The following is a 19,433-nucleotide window of genomic DNA, read 5'->3' on the forward strand; positions in this document are numbered from 1 at the left end:
CCACTAAAAGACACAGGAATGAGTTTTACAGATTTAAATTGAAAGAAATAAAACTCAAAAATATTACATTTGGGTTGTTGGTGCTGTTATATGATAAGAAGTATTATTTTACCTATTTCTAGGGTGAACATAAAAGTCAGGTTCCACTGAATTCACAGCAAACAGCAAGAGAGAGAATTTGCACATATACTTTAAGGGGATGCAGTTAAACCCAAAGGAAGGAATTAACAGAGATGTCCTAAAGAGAGGCTGTGAGACAAAAAGGAGGGAATTTGCAGATACACCCTAAAGAGAGGCCCAGAAGCCATGTAGGAGCAGCAGCTGGCCTCAGGTCTGGCCTCCTGCTCAGCCATCTCACCACCTCCACAATTTCTGTCCTTGACATTGCTCACAAATATTTTCTTTCTCCTTGTCTCTCATTTGACTCTTAATTCAACAAAAGGACAAACATCTATTTCCATTGTTCATGCAAGTACTTCCTACTTTTTTCCTCACAGTTAGAAGGCCTGGAATACATGTATTTTTTCAGTGTTATTTTTGAAAATGAGCTCCAGCATTGAGCTCCAGTCTACTGAGCTCTAAACATTACCACATTAGCCCCAAATCAGTCATTCCAAGAAAAGTAAGGAGACCCTGTAAAATAGGCTGGAATCTATGACTGAAAAGATCTTCTGGGAATCAATGAAAATGTGAGTTCAAGAAAGGCACCACGAACCCTTGAAAGCACTTTTGCAGTTTGAAAAGCTTGGGAATCTCCATTTATTTTACTAGAGATAAACTAGTATCTTCATGTGACTTAAGGGGGTTAGGGATAAATTTGGAAACATCCACAAATATTCTTTTTATATTTGGTGGGTGGTTGTGAAGAACTGGAGTTATATGGTCTCCAGTTCCCTTTGTGATCATGATGTGTGGTTCATGATCCAGGTACCTGTATGTGCTGTAGTGACTGAGGATACTGTTCTCTGGGACCTGATCTCTTCTGCTGTATCTTTGTGTGTCACAGGATATCTTGTGAAAGGACATTAGTCACATTTTCCAATAACTTAGTACCTATTGAGAAGTATAGAGAAAGGTATCTTAAGAAATGTACACATAGATACATTAAGGTATAGCTGAAGACCTGAGCACATGGTGTGAGGGTATGAATGTGTGTGTGTGTGTGTGTGTGTGTGTGTGTGTGTGTGTGTGTGTGTGTGTGTTTAAACTAAGGCCTACAAATCCATCCTCCTCAGATATACAGATTCTTCAGGTGTTGAGTAGGTCTGGGTGTGATTTCCTGTGTTGCTTCTTGTCTTAGTTAGAGTTTTACTTTTGTCAACAGACACCACTACTTAGGAAAATCTTATAAGGACTACACTTAAATTGGGGCTGGTTTACAGAATCAGATGTCCAATCCATTATCATCAAGGCAAGAACAGGGCACCATCCAGACAGGCATGGTAGAGGAGGAGCTCAGAGTTCTGTAGCCTCATCAAAGGCTGCTAACAGAACACTGACATCCAGGCAGGTAGGGTAAGATTCTTAATGCCCAAAATAACAGTGACCCACCTACTCCAACAAGGCCACACCTATTGCAACAGAGCCCCTTCTAAAAGTGCCACTAACTACGCTGAGGACATATAATCCCTCACACTTCTTATTTAGTGTCTTTCCTGCTTAATGCTGCTTACAGTTGTATCTGTAGAACTGACACCCAGTTATGGCTTCTTTGGCAGATACAGGACCTTGGCCTGCTGGTTCAAATTCTTACATTTTTAATGAGGAGGTTGATTTCCTTGAAAAGTTGGGTAATTGGGACAACTTAAAAATGAAGATAACCATGATGTCTATGTCCTATATGGCCAATGAATTTGAGAGTGGCTCTGATATGAATGAGGTGGAGTTATGAGACGAGAGATTAGGATGACAACAACAGCATTGACCTTTCTTATTATTCATCAGAAGAATGCATGATAACCTGGACACTCCTACAGACCCAAGATAAGAATTTCGTTCTATCATTCTGTTACTTGGTTCTCAGAGTCTTGCTAGGAGATATTAATCAAGCACACACAGAAATAACTTGCTGTAAGAAGTTTATTTGGATATAAAGAAAGAGAAAGGTCTAGGACACAACATACTACAAATAACAGTCTCCTTCAAGTCATATGACAAATGGATTCTTCTTCTTCTTCTTCTTCTTCTTCTTCTTCTTCTTCTTCTTCTTCTTCTTCTTCTTCTTCTTCTTCTTCTTCTTCTTCTTCTTCTTCTTCTTCTTTGTGCTCAGCAACAGAGTCGGTAGATGCGGCCATTGAGACGACATGCCCCAGAGAGCCTTTCTCCAAAACGACAGCTTGAGGTTCTACAAGAGCAGGTCACGCCTGCCTTCACAGCTGGGGAAACAGACATCATAGGAAGTACTTAGTGCCTGAATCAGCAGGGAGGAAGAATCTTGGGCAACATTTGTGCTGTGTGAAGTGGGCTCGCTGCTTTGGTTGTTAGTGACAGCAGCATGAACAATCATGATCAATAGGAATAAATACAAATAGTAATCACAAAACTAAAGACCGATGTCCTTTTGTCGTAATTTTGTTATCATTCTATGTGTGCCTGCCATTACATAAATACTTACACATACATCTCCAATTTTTACAATGTAATAGACAAAATAAAATGCAAGTCTAGTCATTTAGATCTAGAAAAAAACAGTCACTGAGTCTTCTTATGTATTAAACCCCATGATATGCACAAACAGATCTTTGCAGCAAGAAACTGATCTATTTGTCTCTTGCTGTGAAATGAGGAACATAAAGAAGTAATAAAGTTAAACGGGTGACCCAAATTCAGAGCATACCCCACTCCTCTCTCCTCCATGTCTCTAGCATGATAACGTCTCTCACCTGCATCTTGGAGAGCAGTGCCTTTATCCCCTCCAAAGAATACGGAAATATCCTGCTCCTCATCTGGAGCTTCCTTAGTGCTTCCTTGGGGAGATTCTGCCTGGGTGTGGAGGGCCAGCAGGAGAAGGGTGGTGAGCAGAATGAGGGTCCTCATGGCTGTGGTTTCCTAAGGGATGAAAAAATGTCAGAAACCGTGTGTGTGTGTGTGTGTGTGTGTGTGTGTGTGTGTGTGTTTCTGTGTGTGTGTGTGTGTGTGTGTGTGTTTCTGTGTATGTGGTGGTGGATGTGAAGAGAAGAATCTGACATAGGCCCTGCAGGTAGAAAGTGTCTACATTGATAAGGAAAGGGATTTGTCCCCCAAAATTTCTTGATACCTTTGATCTTACAGCATCCCTTATAACAAACTTTGTTCCAATGTTTGGTGGCTATCTTTGGTTTAAGCTGGTGAGGATTAGGACCCTGCTATGGTTTCCTGTTACCATTTGGATTATGTACTAAAATTTGAATGAGTATTTGTATTTTAATGTTAAAAAGAGAAAAGAAACAGCACTTTCATGCATTAAGTCTAAGGACCAATAACTCTAAATCTCTGAAGATGTGCTCTTAATCTGTTTTCTGAAGGTGACACTCAGGGGTGACACCAGGATCCTGATGGTTTAGAGACTTAATGCTTGTTGACCACATTGACCTTTTCTCAACTAAAGTAAAGACCTAGACATAAGACGTAAAAGCATAAAACTACTAGAGTAAGATTCAGAACTGGGTCTGTAAAGTGATGTCTTGCATGAAACCAAAAGTTCTGGGAACAAAGCAGGTGGCCAAGGGGGATTGTGGGATTCCACTGGGCTTTGCAGCCCTTAGAGTCTTTGCACAGGTGAGGAAACAAGCATCACGGTGACATAGGAAGCTAGAACATGGGGGTAAAAGTTAGCAAAGCATACATTTGAAAAGAAACTAATACCTAAAATATATAGACATCGTGGGCAATTCAGTAGCCAAAGCAAACTGAAAAGAAGAGATATTTCTTATAGTACACAGACATTTTAAAGATTATGTTATTATCTCTACTGTAATGACAAGGGTGACATTTGTATTTTGGGAAAGATTTCTGAGTTTCCCCTTAAGAGGAATTACTGTCCATTTCAGATACCAGAGCCCCAGATAGAAGAACACTAGAAGGGGTCTGATGACATGGCCTCCTCCAGAGCACCCTTGCCTTTAGGGAGTCCCTTGCACCTAGGCCTCAGGGACATACCCATACTTTGAAAATTACATTCATTACTTACAGACTTTGGCGTATGCAGGGAGAGCAGAGCAAGAGACACAGCGCTCTTCTTTCCAGGCCTTGGAATACAGGAGCAGCTGAAACATCTTGGACAGACTTCTCCTATTTAAGGGTCACTTGTGATGTCTTAATTTTTTTGTGGTTAATTTCTATTGGATACCTGAAACACCTGTGGTGCAAGGGCAGTTAAGCAATTTGGAAAAGCTGGGAACAAAGCAGGGCTTACAAGTAGGACTTCTTATTTATCTAGTCCAACACTAGATAACACCCATTTGTCCATTGCTATTCACTCCAAGTAGCTTTGCTGCATAGCTCTGTGGCTAAAGTTTAATCACTGGTATCAGGACATATGAAAGAATATACAGGAAATGTGTGGCCTGTAAATGAGGACTTTGGCTTTGTGGAGATGACTAGAACACATGTTCAATGAGCACAAAGAGAAGGATTTGAAAACTAGTTCTCAGTAAACCTGCCTAGGACCTCAGTTACAACTGCCGGAACTAGTTAAGCCATTCAGCAGAGTAAGCACACTATACCATACTGAGATTTTACATTAATTCTCCTGTAGGTTCTAATGGAGTCTGCCATATGATTGAAGTATCTATTTTAAGTCATACTCTGAAAGAACAGCATGCAACCTCTCCTGGCCACCAATAGGGCTAAACAGTTCTCCAGAGCCACATTGGCAAAACATTCATGCCCTTGTTCCTTGAGACATAAGGTCTTCTGAATGTCCCACTGGCTGGACATATGGCAGAGAAAATGGAGCTGGCTAGTATTACCAAGTGTTATGTGATCAGAGGCATTATGCCTATACCAGTACTGGCCATGTATAAAGACAATGTTAGACCCAGCATGATCAGAATGTACATCCCATGTTGTCAATGCATTGACTTTGCACCATGCAGTCCATAAGAGGGAAACAGTACTCTTTGACCTCAAATCCTCTGACACTGCTATTGGAATGCAGGGATGTGCTTGAGCATAAACTTTGTAATTTCTATCCAGTAGCAAGAACTCACACAGGTCCACATGCTGTATTTTCTCCAAGATTTAAGTGTTAATATGTCATTTTTTCTTTACCAGATGTGGCCAGAATGCTTAAGTTTTAGTAAAATTAATGTATGGAAGGCATACTCCCAAATGTTATGACATTGACAAGTGGAGTCTTCTTGTAGGGGATTGTGTTAAAAAGGAAGAGTCCCCAGGGATAGGTAGTTCTTTTATAAAAGAGGCTGAGGGAAACAACTTGTCCCTTTGAGAAAGTGCTGATATTTGCTGAAAATGACATTTATCAGCCAGGAAATTGACTATCACCAAGAGCAAATCTTTTGACACTTTTATCTGAGACTTCAAAGCTCCTAGAACTGCAGGATATGGTATCAACTATGAGTATAAAATGATTTTTATATGACTTGGTATATAGTATCTTGTTATCAAAGACAAGTGGACTAAGGCAAATATTCACAGTGGAAGCCATCTGCCATAGTTTGAGGAACTCTCATTCTTGTTGTGGGATTCACAGGGGAAGAAATGAGGCATCTTATAGTGGTAGACCAGAACTATTATTGTGTCACTTTCTTGGGAAAAATTTTTTGGTTCATAATGTTTAAAAATATCTGTCATCAAATCCCACTCTTCTTCAGACAGGTTGATGATTCTGTTGTCCTGAGCCTGGATGGGTGGTTTTACACTTAACATTTGCTCTGAGTTCCATTTCAACCTTTCTCTTGACACCAGTACCAACTTGCCAAGTATGCTGGAGTGCTTTTCTGCACGTACATCTCCAAATCCTAGAGAACCACTCATCTCTGAGCCCTTGGCACTGACCAATGTCCAAATGATAAATATGAGGTAGAACCCATGTGTGTGTTGTTTGAAATTCATTTCTTCTTGTAATATGTAATGTAGGAGAGCAGGGCATGTTCAAGTACATACACAGTGAAAGAAGGTAGGACTTTCGATGATCACTTTGAATGTCAACCTTTGCTTTGTCAATACATTGACAAAGTGGGGACTTCATCTTTTCACGTAAGAATCTAGTATCTAAGAATGACCCAGATACACATCCTAGATAAGTGGCAAACGGTCTTGAACTGCTTGAGATGTTTTGATGAACTACTTGTTACAGACCATTTATCCAGATTTCTACTATGGGGCTGTGGGAACAGGGTGCAACCCAACAAGTTTCAAGTCTGTGTCCTTGAGGAGGGATATAGAGGGGTGTGCTTTATGTCTTTGGTGATTTCTAGAACATGAGAAAAACCAGCAATGTTCTTTTCCTACGATTTCAAACTACAAAACTTTCCTAGATCTTCCCTTCATTCTCTTTGCCATCATATTAGAACCATCAAAAACAGAAAGAGAAAGAAAGGCCAGGGCAACACTTTTATTTCCTGAACCAACCAGTTTTTTCTAACCTCTTATGGTTCTCGAGAATTTGAGAGAAAATTCTGAGGTGGGGGTTGTTCTTGAACTGTGATTCTAAGACTCCAAATTTATACATGTGTGAAGTATGATCATTCCTAACAGAGGACATCTGACATGTACAATTGTTCTGTGTACACACTGGGCATCAGAATTCTGAGCTGAATCTTGAGGATGACTTTATTAAGGAACATTATCAAAGAAGCAGGGTCATCCACCTGAGGGGGCAGGAAGGCAGAGGAATATGTTACAAATCTGGAGTTTTAGATTAACACCCAAATGGGGGAGAATCTAGACAATGGCCTGTGTGTGGCATGTGGTCATTGGCTACAGGGTTGAAGAGAGTAAGGAGAAGGTCACTGTCACCTAAGGGGTCCAAGCAATAAGAATTTGGTAAGGTGGACATCTGCGCCACATTAGACTAGAGAGTCTTTTTCTTAATCTGCAAGTTTCTTAAATGAATTGTGGAACTTCGAGTGGTAAAGGAAAGTTGGTGAAGCACTAGAAAATATGATGTTTTAATCCCTTATATTCTGTCTCTGAATTTAGAAAGAGTTCAGAAGACCAAACTTTCAAATTGAAATAAACTATGCTTGAGTGATAACTTTGTGTATTGTAGCTCTGTATATTGTACATTACTGGCAGAGATATCTCTCAATAGGTGAGTGGATAAAAAGAATTGGTACACATATATAAAAAAATCTGTATGAGTATGTTTGTGTACAGGAAGGTGAGGGGGAGAGAGAGATAGAGAGAGACAGAGACAGAGAGAGACAGAGACAGAGAGAGACAGAGACAGAGACACAAAGAGGCACAGAAAGACACAGAGAGAGACAGAGACATAGATTGTGTGTGTACATAGTGAAACAGTACTGAACCATTAAAAGGTGGAATTTTTATAACTGAGATGACTCTGGAGGACACTTACTGTGTACTATCCAGACAGACAAACTGAAGAATTGCATGTTCACATATATCCAAAATAAGAAGCAATTTAATGGAAAATGAGAATAGAATACTTGCAACTAGATGCTGGCAAGGTCAAGGTTGATGACAGTAGGTTGGTCATCGGGTACAGAGTTACATATACATAGAAGCAATGAGTTGTGGTGGAGTATTACATAATAGCATGGTCAGAAATAATAACGGATTATGTATTTCAAAACACTTTGTATAGTACAGTAGAATTTTGTGTTTAACCATAACAAAATTATTAAGACCTGAGGTGACAGATATGCTAAATCTACAACTTAATCAATACACAATACGCACATATGTGCATAAACACTTACCATTTTCCTTCTAGTGTTTTACCACTGCACTAGGACAGTTTAAAAGACATGAACTCTCTCATTTTACAAGACAATTTCACCCTAAACGGCAAAAGGCTGAAGGAAGACTACATGAGCTTATTGCATCCAGGGTGAGGAATTTGCAACATGTTTGAATAATCTCTCTGGAGACAAAGAGGAGAGAGGCTTTTAGTTCTGTCAGCTAGTGGAGAGGTCTTGGAGAACTTTTAGACTATTACATTTCAGAAGGATGACCCCACATTTGACTTAAATGTTAAATTCCTTTTCTCCAGGTCACAAGTGACTTATTTAAAGTCTTGTAGGAATTTGGTATCTGCCTATTATGGTTACATAATGAGTATTCTGTAATATTTGAGGGTAAAAGGATTATACTGGCTAGAGTTAGACTTAATCTACTAGCTTAGTCACTAGAGCTGGCATCTGCCATGGTTACCATAAACTACCAAGTAGATGTTTCTAGTATCCTTTCTTCCTCAAAGTGTGAGGGGGGCATTCAATTCTTCCAGAATGGTTCCATCCTTATTGAATGCCCACATGAATGCCTGCTGGGAGCCCACACCACCTGTGCTACTAGAAGTTGCAATCTACAAGGTCACCACCACTGCTGTCCTTTCATCAGTGCATGGCTTTTCCTGAAGGAGTGTGTGATGATTTAGAGTCTGACACTTAACACCCTGTAGCATTACTGGAGAATCAGGCTGTAAGTAGAACGGTCTGCGGACTTTTTTATTTTTCTTAGGTATCTCTTCCAAGCTGCATTAAGCTCTCCAATGCTTTAAGGTAACTCATTTGAATGTACTTTGTACAGAACAGTGGACTCATTAGACAGGCCCACTTTCTGTAAATAAAGAAGTTTTCTGTATAGAACATATATTTTGCCCTATACAGGTGTAGACACTGCAGATAACGTGCACATCATAATGTGCGATGCCCTGCTTTTCATTGTGCCCATTCTATCTCTGACTAGCATTCTCTAGTATTGGTAAAGTTGTCTCCATAGAGCCATAAACAACCCACAGCTTAGACAAAGAACTGACCAAGTTAGACTCCAGAGAGCCAAATAACCCTATTAAAAATGGGGTACAGAGCTAAGCAAAGAATTCACAGTGGAGGAATATCAAATGGCTGAGAAGCACCTAAAGAAATGTTAAACATTCTTAGTCATCATGGAAATTCAAATTGAATAAACCCTGAGATTCCATGTCACATCAGTCAGAATGGTTAAGATCAAAAATTCAGGCAACAACAGATGCTAGTGAGGATGTGGAGAAAGAGGAACACTCCTCTATTGTTGGTGGGAATACAAACTGGCACAACTTCTCTGGAAATAAGTCTGGAGGTTCCTCAGAAAATTGGACATAGTACTACCTGAGGACCCAGCTATACCTCTCCTGGGCATATACCCAAAAGATGCCCCAACATAAAACAAAGACACATGCTCCACTATGTTCATAGCAGCCTTATTTCTAATAACCAGTAGCTTGAAAGAACCCAGATACCCTTCAACAGAGGAATGGATACAGAAAAGGAGGTATATCCTCACAATGGAATCCTACTCAGCTATCAAAAAAAATGACTTCATGAAATTCATAGGCAAATGGATGGAACTAGAAAATATCATCCTGAATGAGGTAACCCAATCACAGGAAAACGCACATGGTATGTACTCATTGATAAGTGGATATTAACCCAAAAGCTCAAATTACCCAAGATGCACAGACCACATGAAACTCAAAAAGGATGACCAAAATATGGACACTTCACTCCTTCTTTAAAAGAGGAACAAATAGATCCATAAGAGGGGATAGGGGGCAAAGTTTAGAGCAGAAACTTCAGGAATAGCCAATCAGAGCCTGCCCCACGTGTGGACTACACAAAACCTAGATAAGATGGATGAAGCTAAGAAATGCATGTTGACAAGAACTTGACATAGATCTATCCTGAGAGACATAGCCAGAACATGTTAAATACAAAGACGAATGCCAGCAGCAAACCACTGAACTGGGACCCCCATTGGAGGAATTAGAGAAAGGACTGAAAGAGCTGAAGGGGCTTGAGACCCCATATGAACAACAATGCCAACCAACCAGAGCTTCCCAGGACTCAACCACTACCCAAAGACTATACATGGACTTGCCCTGAGCTCCAACCTCATAGGTAGCAATGAATAGCCTAGTAAGAGCACCAGTAAGGGGAAGCCCTTGATCCTGCCAAGGTTGGACCCCAGTGTAGGGGATTGTTGTGGGTACTGGTAATGGGGGACAGATGGGGAGGGGAACAACCATATAGAAGGGGAAGAGGGGTTATGGGACTGATGGACAGGAAACTGAGAAAGGGAATATCATTTGAAAGGTAAATAAGAAATACCCAATTTAATAAAAAAAATGGAAGAAAAAATAAAATAAATAATTAAAAAAAGAAGCCAGGGCAATAATACAGGCATGGTTCCTAGTAACCTCAACATGTTTAAAGAATACAGTAGTTCTCTAAAAAATGAGATTTTAAAACTGTACACACCTGAGGCCCAAAGACGTTGCTTTTCTTAACATAAAGTCAATGTCTTTGAGAGTGAGTCAAACTACAGGAAGGAAGAGTGAGAAGTCAGGAAAGGAATATGGCAGGATCAGAAGCATTCTGAGCTTTCTTTACATTTGTGTCTCAACCCAGAGTCATCCTTAAATTGTTAGTATTTGGAGCCTGTATTTTGCAAGTAAAATCTAAATTATTTGTTCATCTGCAAAGGTTGCCTTGAAGGTACTGAAACTATATATCCAGAGGCTTGACTGAGCCTTGTAGCAAACATGAAAAAATGCAAGCACACAGAAAGCACAGTGCAAGCAATTTATTGGAGATAAAAGAGAAGCTAAGTGGAGTGGTCATCAGCACTCAGCACCAGTGGCCGGAGAGCACAAGGTCTTCTCTGGTGTCCTTGCTCATTTATCCTTATACATAGCAGCTTCGACCAAAATTTGGAACCACTGCTTTTTTGGGTGATGTCTCTTTAACAAGGGGATTAATGCTATTAAGTTTTTGAGTTATTGGAAACTCAGAGATACATTCCCCATTAATTTATCAACTATAAGCATTGGCTATTGGAGAAAACATTTAAATGCTATTGAAATTGACTACTTCTTGTATAAAGAAATATTACTAAATTTTCATTTATTGCAGTGTTGGGGCAGCTTTGGGTCGTAACTTCATAGAAACCTTGACATTTTGAAACATGTGATAAGCCAGGTAACTTTCTCCAGGTAGAAAACATGTACAGTGTATTATGTTAGCTTATACTGACTAATTGCTATGATCTTTTTTCTCCTGCTATCAGAGGTTTTCACAATAACCCAATAATGTAGCCACCTTATTGACCAATGTGTTGTGGGTTTGTAGTGGAACTTTGAAGAGGTTAATTGCATTACTCAGAGACACTAAAGGTTAGGAAACAGGGCTGTGTCCAAATCTATTGTACTTTACCACTACCCCACATTGAACATTAACTTCTGTGTTCTAGACTGCTACCTCCTGTCATTTATTGGGATTATTTGTTTCCTTGTTTAGAACCTTATAGGAGATCAAGGTTGAAAGACATCTGTTGGCAGATGATCTTCCTACAACTTCTCCTCAGTCTCTACCTCTGCTAATTCCCGCCTCTGGTATTTGTTGGGAGACCACCGATGAATAACAGGTATTTTCTAGAAATACCAGAAGAAAAAATTGTTTTGCCAGTTATCACAAGTAATAACTCACATGTCAGATCACTGCTCAGAAATAGAGTCTATTGTTAAGAGTAGCTAGGAGTTCTTTTGAGTTTTTGCAACCTGGCTTGTCAGGCAAAACTGTCTTAGGGTTCACAACGCAGTGCAGGAGGACATAAGAAAAACAGGTTCTCAAGCTGTTACCCATCTTACCCAGCAACGCCTATGGGTCAGCAGAGTTCTAACCCCTGTGAGGAAGGCTAGCCCTCCCTTGTGTACAAATGGATCCTGTGCAAGATCCAAGGTTTTAGAGGACATTGCATGTTAACTTCCCTTCTTTGGAGCCCATGTTGAAGATATGATGATGCTTTTACAAGATTTAGTACAAGGAGAAATAAAAATGAACTACAAAGAACTTCATTTTTCCTACATCACGTTGGTGTCTCTGGACCACCCACTCCACTCCCAGCCAAATTTCCTCTCGTCTTCTTGGGCATTCCCATGTGATAGAATATGTTGGAATATTAAAGATCCTGAACACCCTCCATTAGAGGTTGGAATTCCTCAGTTGTGTCAGTGGATGGGTAAGAAAGGTAACTGTGTCTCATACATAGAACATGGTAGGAATTTTTCTAATGCTCCCAAAACACACTGGCTTGAGTTTTACAGATTTAAATTGAAAGAAGGAAAACTCAGGTATATTATTGAAGAAAATTAAATGCCATTTTGTTTGATACGGCAATCAAAACTGGACAAAGGAAAATGATAATCTTTAAGGAGATTTGTAACATATGATCCAAAGAAACATTTTCCAGGCTTCTGGAACACTAGCTAAAGATTAATTAGAGAACAAGTGGGGCTGGAGGGATGGCTCAGAGGTAAAAGCACTTGATTGTCTTGTAGTAGATCCATATTTGGTTCTAACACCCACATAGCTGCTCATAGCAAAATGGAACTCCAGTTCTGGGGGATTTGGCTTTCTTTTCTGGTTTCCAAAGACAATAGGCACACACACAATTATATTCAGGCAAATTACTTGTAAAACACAAATAAGTAAATATTTTTTCTTTAAAAAGGTAAAACAAATGTGCCAACTACTCTCTCAGCAGAGCAGTTAATCAAAGACAAACGCACACACAGCTGCTGTCAGTTCATGGAATAATACTGGAATGTCTATTTTACCTATCAGATTTGGACGAGTAATTTAAGAAAAGCATCACAGTACCTGTATCAACCTGTAGAAAACCCATAAAATTGCAGCAGACAGCAATTTTCTCACAAAGTAAAGAACTCCTTATCAGGGGCTGGAGAGATGACACAGAGGTTAAGAGCACTGGCTGCTCATACAGACGTCCTGAGTTTAATCCCCAGAAAGCACATGGTGGCTTACAACCATCTATAATGGAATCCAATGCTCTCTTCCAGTCTGTCTGAAGACAGCTACAATGTATTAATATATATATATACAAAATAATTGAATATTTAAAAAAGAAAAGAACTGCTTCTCTCCCAAGGTTCAATCACCACAAAAGTCTGTAAATGACTGGTTGCAAATTAACCAAGGGTTCTGGTCTCTACCTTCTCTGGTGTCCATGAGTAGGTGTCTTTCCCCAAGTGAGACAGCTGATGTTACCAGGGTTTGCGAAGAGAACGTAAAGCAGTAAGAAAATGAAAATGACGGTGCAAACCCAAACTTGGTCGCTGTACTTCAAAAGGGCTTTCTTCTGGATGGACATATTGTGCTGGTTCTCCATTCTCTAGGTCTTCAATGACCAGTTCTCTAGGGAACACTGGTAGGAAGGACAGAAAGAAAAACACAGTAATATAAATCTTTCACATGAACATGCTGGACTTTTCAGGATGGAAATTTTAGCAAGTGCTACTGAGATACAGTACGTGACGATCAGGAAAGTCAATATTGTGTCTGAAATATAAGGTCTGCCTCTTGACTCATAAATCTAAGTCTATAGAGGTATTCAAGAGGTCATGTCCCATTAAACAATAATGTATATGAATATATATATGTTTAACAAGTGTGTGTAAAATACTATGCTGGCTGATTTGCTAACTATTGCACAGAGCTGTAAGTAAAAACATTGTAGCCAATGAATAGTATTTATTAACATGTAAATAGGAGCTGGCACCTGAGACAGTGGGACTCCATACAGTGACTGTAAACAACAGGATGTTCTAGACCTTTTGCTGTGTGTGTGGTGAGAGACATGGGATAAACACAGACTGAAGAGTGTTCATGCATGACATGGCGGCACTTCTTGAAACCGGGTAGCAGTTTCTGAGTCTCTCTACATTGTGGATGTCTTTTCCTGTAGGTCAGGTCTCATTGTCTAAAAGTAAAGTCATTGCAGCATCTCAGACCTGGGAAACACCCCATGGCTTGAGGGTCCCGCAGGTGAAGAGCCACCTGGAGCTCACTCTTGGCAGATGTGTTCCATCACTTTGGCTTCTTCAGAACAACCCACTACAGCTTCACTCTGACAAATTCTAGAAACTTGAACTCAATTCACTAGAGGGCACAATAAGGCCATCTTACTTTCTCTAAAATGGCCCCAAAGGAGGGGATTCACAAAGTTTGCCTTGATGAGGATCATTGCTAATATCCCAGAATCATGCAGAGAACTGAGTGTCCAGTCCACCTGGTCAAGGACTGGTCCTGGATCCACAGTTTCTGAGAAGAGCAGGCTCCAACTTCAAACCACAAAAACTATTTGTTCCATGCGCTCATTAAATTAGGCAGCGCCCAGCTATTTTCTTTCCTGACCACTGAGAGGTAAATACTCAAGCAGATGGGAAACAGGGGAAAAGAGCAAGGCCTCTTCATCATTATCAGTGGGTGTGTGTGTGGGGGGGGGGTGTTTCTGAACACATAGACCTATATGATGATGGAAGCCTTGTGGACAGAGGAACATCAAAGGGATCCTGAGGACAACAGCTGGGAGCAGTTGGCATCAGTGAGCGCCGTCTCTAAGTGTGGGGCACGATCTTTGCCCTATAAATGCAGGCTGCCTCCTCTCTCTCCACACACTGGTCTCCAGATCACCAATCCTCCAGGTGACTTCCAGCCATGAAGACTCTTGTCCTCCTCTCTGCCTTTGTCCTGCTGGCCTTGTATGTCCAGGCTGGTCCTATTCGAGAGGCAGAGGAAGAGACTAAAACTGAGGAGCAGCCAGCAGATGAGGACCAGGGTGTCTATCCTCTTGGAAGTGCCAGAAGATTCTGCTTTTTAAAATTTAAGTGAGTGCTGGTGCATAGAATGATGGAGGCTTGCAGTCTCCTGATGGAGGGTTGTAGATGAGCCCTAGAATCCTGTCAAGGCCAGTCTGGTTCAGGTAGCTGTCTACTGATCCTCTCACAGCCTCCATGTTTATTCATAGAAGTAACAGTGAAAGTCAAGCCATTGGGCTTGATTTTCTTCCTTTTAAGGTTTTTGATATAACAATTTATCTGTGAGAAAGCTTTAAAATGTAGAACATGTTGATTAGTCCCTTTATACTTGATTAATAATTTTGTTATAGGAAGAAAAGTTTTTGTAATTAAAAAATAGATTTTGGAACCAAATGCCAGTGTATGAATGTGTTGGGTCAGGAAAACACAAAAAAAAGGGAAGAAATGGGGTGTGGGTATCAAGCCTGTTTGTGATCAACACTTGTTAAATGTCTTATCTCCAAGTGTTTGGAGTTGATCATGGTGCTGTCTGTGATGTCACCAGTACAACAGTGCTACTCTCTACCACGTACAGTCCATGTTTATGAGGTGGTTTACTTTCACACACTGCCGGCCTCCTTTTTTTTTTTTTTTTTTTTAATTAACCTGAGTATTTCTTATTTACATTTCGAGTGTTATTCCCTTTCCCGGTTTCCGGGCCAACATCCCCCTAATCCCTCCCCATCCCCTTCTTTATGGGTGTTCCCCTCCCCACCCTCCCCCCATTGCCGCCCTCCCCGCAACAATCACGTTCACTGGGGGTTCAGTCTTAGCACAGGACCCAGGGCTTCCCCTTCCACTGGTGCTCTTACTAGGATATTCATTGCTACCTATGAGGTCAGAGTCCAGGGTCAGTCCATGTATAGTCTTTAGGTAGTGGCTTAGTCCCTGGAAGCTCTGGTTGCTTGGCATTGTTGTTCATAAGGGGTCTCGAGCTCCTTCAAGCTCTTCGAGTTCTTTCTCTGATTCCTTCAACGGGGGTCCCGTTCTCAGTTCAGTGGTTTGCTGCTGGCATTCGCCTCTGTATTTGCTGTATTCTGGCTGTGTCTCTCAGGAGCGATCTACATCCGGCTCCTGTTGGCCTGCACTTCTTTGCTTCATCCATCTTGTCTAATTGGGTGGCTGTATATGTATGGGCCACATGTGGGGCAGGCTCTGAATGGGTGTGCCTTCTGTGTCTGTTTTAATCTTTGCCTCTCTATTCCCTGCCAAGGGTATTCTTGTTCCCCTTTTAAGGAAGGAGTGAAGCATTCACATTTTGATCATCTGTCTTGAGTTTCATTTGTTCTAGGCATCTAGGGTAATTCAAGCATTTGGGCTAGTAGCCACTTATCAATGAGACTGCCGGTCTCCTTACTTCATGCCTGGTGCTTTATTTGTGTCCTCAGGCTCAAGAAGATCCTTGGGATGCTCTTGCAGAAACTCATGCAAAAGTTTGGAATGCGTCGCTGGGAGGTGCGTGCCAGGTGCTGATAAACGGTATAAATTCAGCTGCAGCTGAAGAGGGACGAGATAACCACATGCTCTGGGACCTCGAAGTCTGTCATTACCCTTGTGCTTTGCCTCAATTGCTTTTCCTTCTCTGATAAACTCCTTGCAGATAAAGAATCTGTGTCTATGTTTCTTTGATGCTTTTTCTATGTAGCTTAGACAGGACTCTTCTGAGCCACGTAGCAGAACCTTCAGTGAATCCTTTGTAACATTTACATTAATCCTTGGCTACATTTTAGCAGTCATAAGAAGGATGAGCAGGAGGTTGGATACAAAGAGACAAGATGTTCTGTTCTAGCTGCTTCTCTGTCTATCAAGTCTTCTGTCCTTTCGATTGGAGTCGCCCTCAAAAATGAGTCCCACATTTTCATGCTCCATTTTATTTTCAGTTGAAGGACATTATGTTGTTTCCGTCCTGTAGCTATTGTGAACTCAGAGGCAATGCAGATGGTTGAGCAAGCATCTGTGAGGGAGGATTCTGAGTGTTTGGGCATTTTCCAAAAGGCAGTACAGCTGTGCCATGGAGATTTCCCTACAGTCTTGGGAGAATTTTCCACACTGACTTCCTTAGTTTCTATCCCAGTTTGAAATCCCACCAACAGTGTCTGAGGGTTCAATAATATTCTTCACTGTGCAAACTGTTCCTATGACACCTCCTTCCTTACCCACCCAAATTCATTTCCTTTTTTTCTTTTCTCTTCTTTTTTTTTTAAATTTAAATCCCTCTGGATCAATTTGAGCTGCCCACATGTTTTTAGGTTTTCCTCTAGAACATGGTCGATTCACCGGGAGATTCACTCAGAAAGAACTGTCTCTCCCACCCAGCAGCTAACAATTGCCAACACATCCACTGCAAGGGGTGGAGTTTTTAATCCAACTCCCAGCTCCGTGCAGGAATTTGGTTTGACTTGAGCTTGCACAGGGCAGCCAAAATTGAGTTTTTATTGTGTTGCTTTAGTAACTGTCTTAATTTATTTTTCTAATTCTTTATATTTTGCATAAAAACTCATAGCAGATGTATTGCTTGCAAAGGGTCTTTATCACACCATGATCTTCTTCTTTACGGGATTGAGAATTTCCTTTGCTACAGGGAAGGTTTTTAGCTTTATAATATCCTATTGTCAGTTATAGATCTAAATCCCAAATGGTTAGCATAGACACAAGGACATAAGCACAATGTTAAATAGACTCTCTTATAGATATATGTATGCTTTTATATGCCTTAAAATTATGCACATGTGTATATGCATGTAACAATTATAATTTAAAATGAGATAGTACACGGTTCTTCATAAATATAGTAAGTTACCACTCTTGCCCATGTTTTACTACATTTTTGGAAGCTCATAATTTTGTGCGTCATTAACTCCATATTTTGTACGTTCTCTTACAGTCACATTGTCTTTTGTAAATCTTGGACTTTCTGTGTTAGTGATTTCCTGGAATAAATACAAACCTTTTATTACCGGTGTCTGAGTCAAGGTCTTTCTGTCCAAGCATGGTTCTCATGACCCTTGTCATTCTGACATACACTTAGTACGATTGCCCAGCAGGTGCACAGGAAGCAGGACAGCAGAGGGCGACACTGAGTCAGAGACAGCCAAGTGACTTTGTTAACACCGAGGACATCTTTCCTGTGCTATTCTTACATTTCTACCCTCTGCCCTTCTGAAGGCAATCTTCCTTCCATCCTCAGCCAACACACATATTTTTAATCAAAGATTCAGAGTCGATCTTGAACTTTTACCTCTAAACTTGAGCCTAATTTGTGCACTCAGTATGCCAACTTTTTTCTCAGAGTCAAAGACATCCAGACTGCATTCTCACACAGTGCTGGACCCCAAGATGTGGCCATAGCCTTCAGTGCTCCTTTCTTCTCTCACTCACTGTGAATATGCACACAGTTACATTTCTTCCTTTGTTTCTAATTTTTTATTGAAAATATTCTTTTTCATACAATACATTCTGTTAGTTTCCCACCTTCTATCTCCTCCCAAACTCTCCTCACCATTCCAACGCCATGCATGCCTCTCTCTCTCTCTCTTTCTCTCTCTCTCTCTCTCCTCTCAAACCAGCAGGTAAACAAAACAAACAAAAATTAAAAAGGGTACAAGACACTCATACACAAGCAAACACACAAACATACCCAGAAAACCCACAAAATTGAAAACCATAATAATCAAGCAAAAAACAGTAAGGTTAAAGAGAAAATGCCAAGTCTGGCAGTATTCGCACACTCCTTAATCTCAGCAGTTGAGAAACTGGGGTTGCACATTTGTGTCCAGCTTGCTTGGTCTACAAAGTGAGTTCCAGGAAAATCGGGGCTACAAAGAGAAACTGTCTCATCCTCTCTTTCATGAATTGCCCAAACAACATAATAGGAAACAAAAAAAAATCTCCAAAAATGCCTTTGAGTTAGGTTACATTAACATTTCTCAAGGGAGAATTTTCTTTGCTCAACTTTAGGGTTATTGGTGCTGTTATATGATGAGAAGTTACTGTACCTATTTCTAGAGAGTACATAAAAGACAGGTTCCACTGACTTTATAGCAAACAGCAGAAGAGAGAATTTGCAGATGTACTTTTAGGGGATGTAGCTAAACCCAAAGGAAGGAATTAACAGAGATAACCTAAGGAGAGGTTGTGAGACAGAAAGGAGGGAATTTGCAGATACACCCTAAAGAGAGGCCCAGAAGCCCTGTATGAAAAGCAACTGCCCTCAGGTCTGGCCTCCTGCTCAGCCATCTCACCACCTCCACAATTTGTTTCCTTGATATTGCTCACAAATATTTCCTTTCTCCTCGTCTCTCATTTGATTGTTAATTCAACAAATAGACAAACATCTTTTTCCATTGTTCCTGCCAGTATTTCCTATTTATTTTCTCATAAGTAGAATGCCTGGAGTATATGTATTTTTTCAGTGTTATTTTTGAAAATCAGGATTATTCCCTCCGTAGTGGCTAAAATTTGTTTTATATTTTAATGCACAACTTCATGGTCACTTAAGGTTTTTCTTTCTCCTTCTTGCTCCACATCTCTGTGAGGGGAGAGGCTAAGTGTCGGTGTGGGAAATAAAGAAAATTGGACTTCAGCAAGCTTGTTGCTTATTTGTAGGGTCAGA

The 19,433-nt window shown here is 40.5% G+C and overlaps 1 protein-coding gene across 1 annotated transcript; it reads right to left on the reverse strand.

Moving 5' to 3' along the window:
• Window positions 1-2,061: 2,061 nt before the first annotated feature.
• Window positions 2,062-4,228, reverse strand: RatNP-3b (defensin RatNP-3 precursor). Its single transcript, NM_001079898.3, is given in 3 exon segments — window positions 2,062-2,375; window positions 2,883-3,048; window positions 4,169-4,228. Coding segments are annotated over 2 exon segments (264 nt in total). The 5' UTR covers window positions 3,037-3,048; window positions 4,169-4,228; the 3' UTR covers window positions 2,062-2,265.
• Between the last annotated feature and the right edge of the window lie 15,205 nt (window positions 4,229-19,433).

Source organism: Rattus norvegicus, chromosome 16 (genome assembly GCF_036323735.1).
Source record: "Rattus norvegicus strain BN/NHsdMcwi chromosome 16, GRCr8, whole genome shotgun sequence".
Lineage (NCBI taxonomy): Eukaryota > Metazoa > Chordata > Mammalia > Rodentia > Muridae > Rattus > Rattus norvegicus.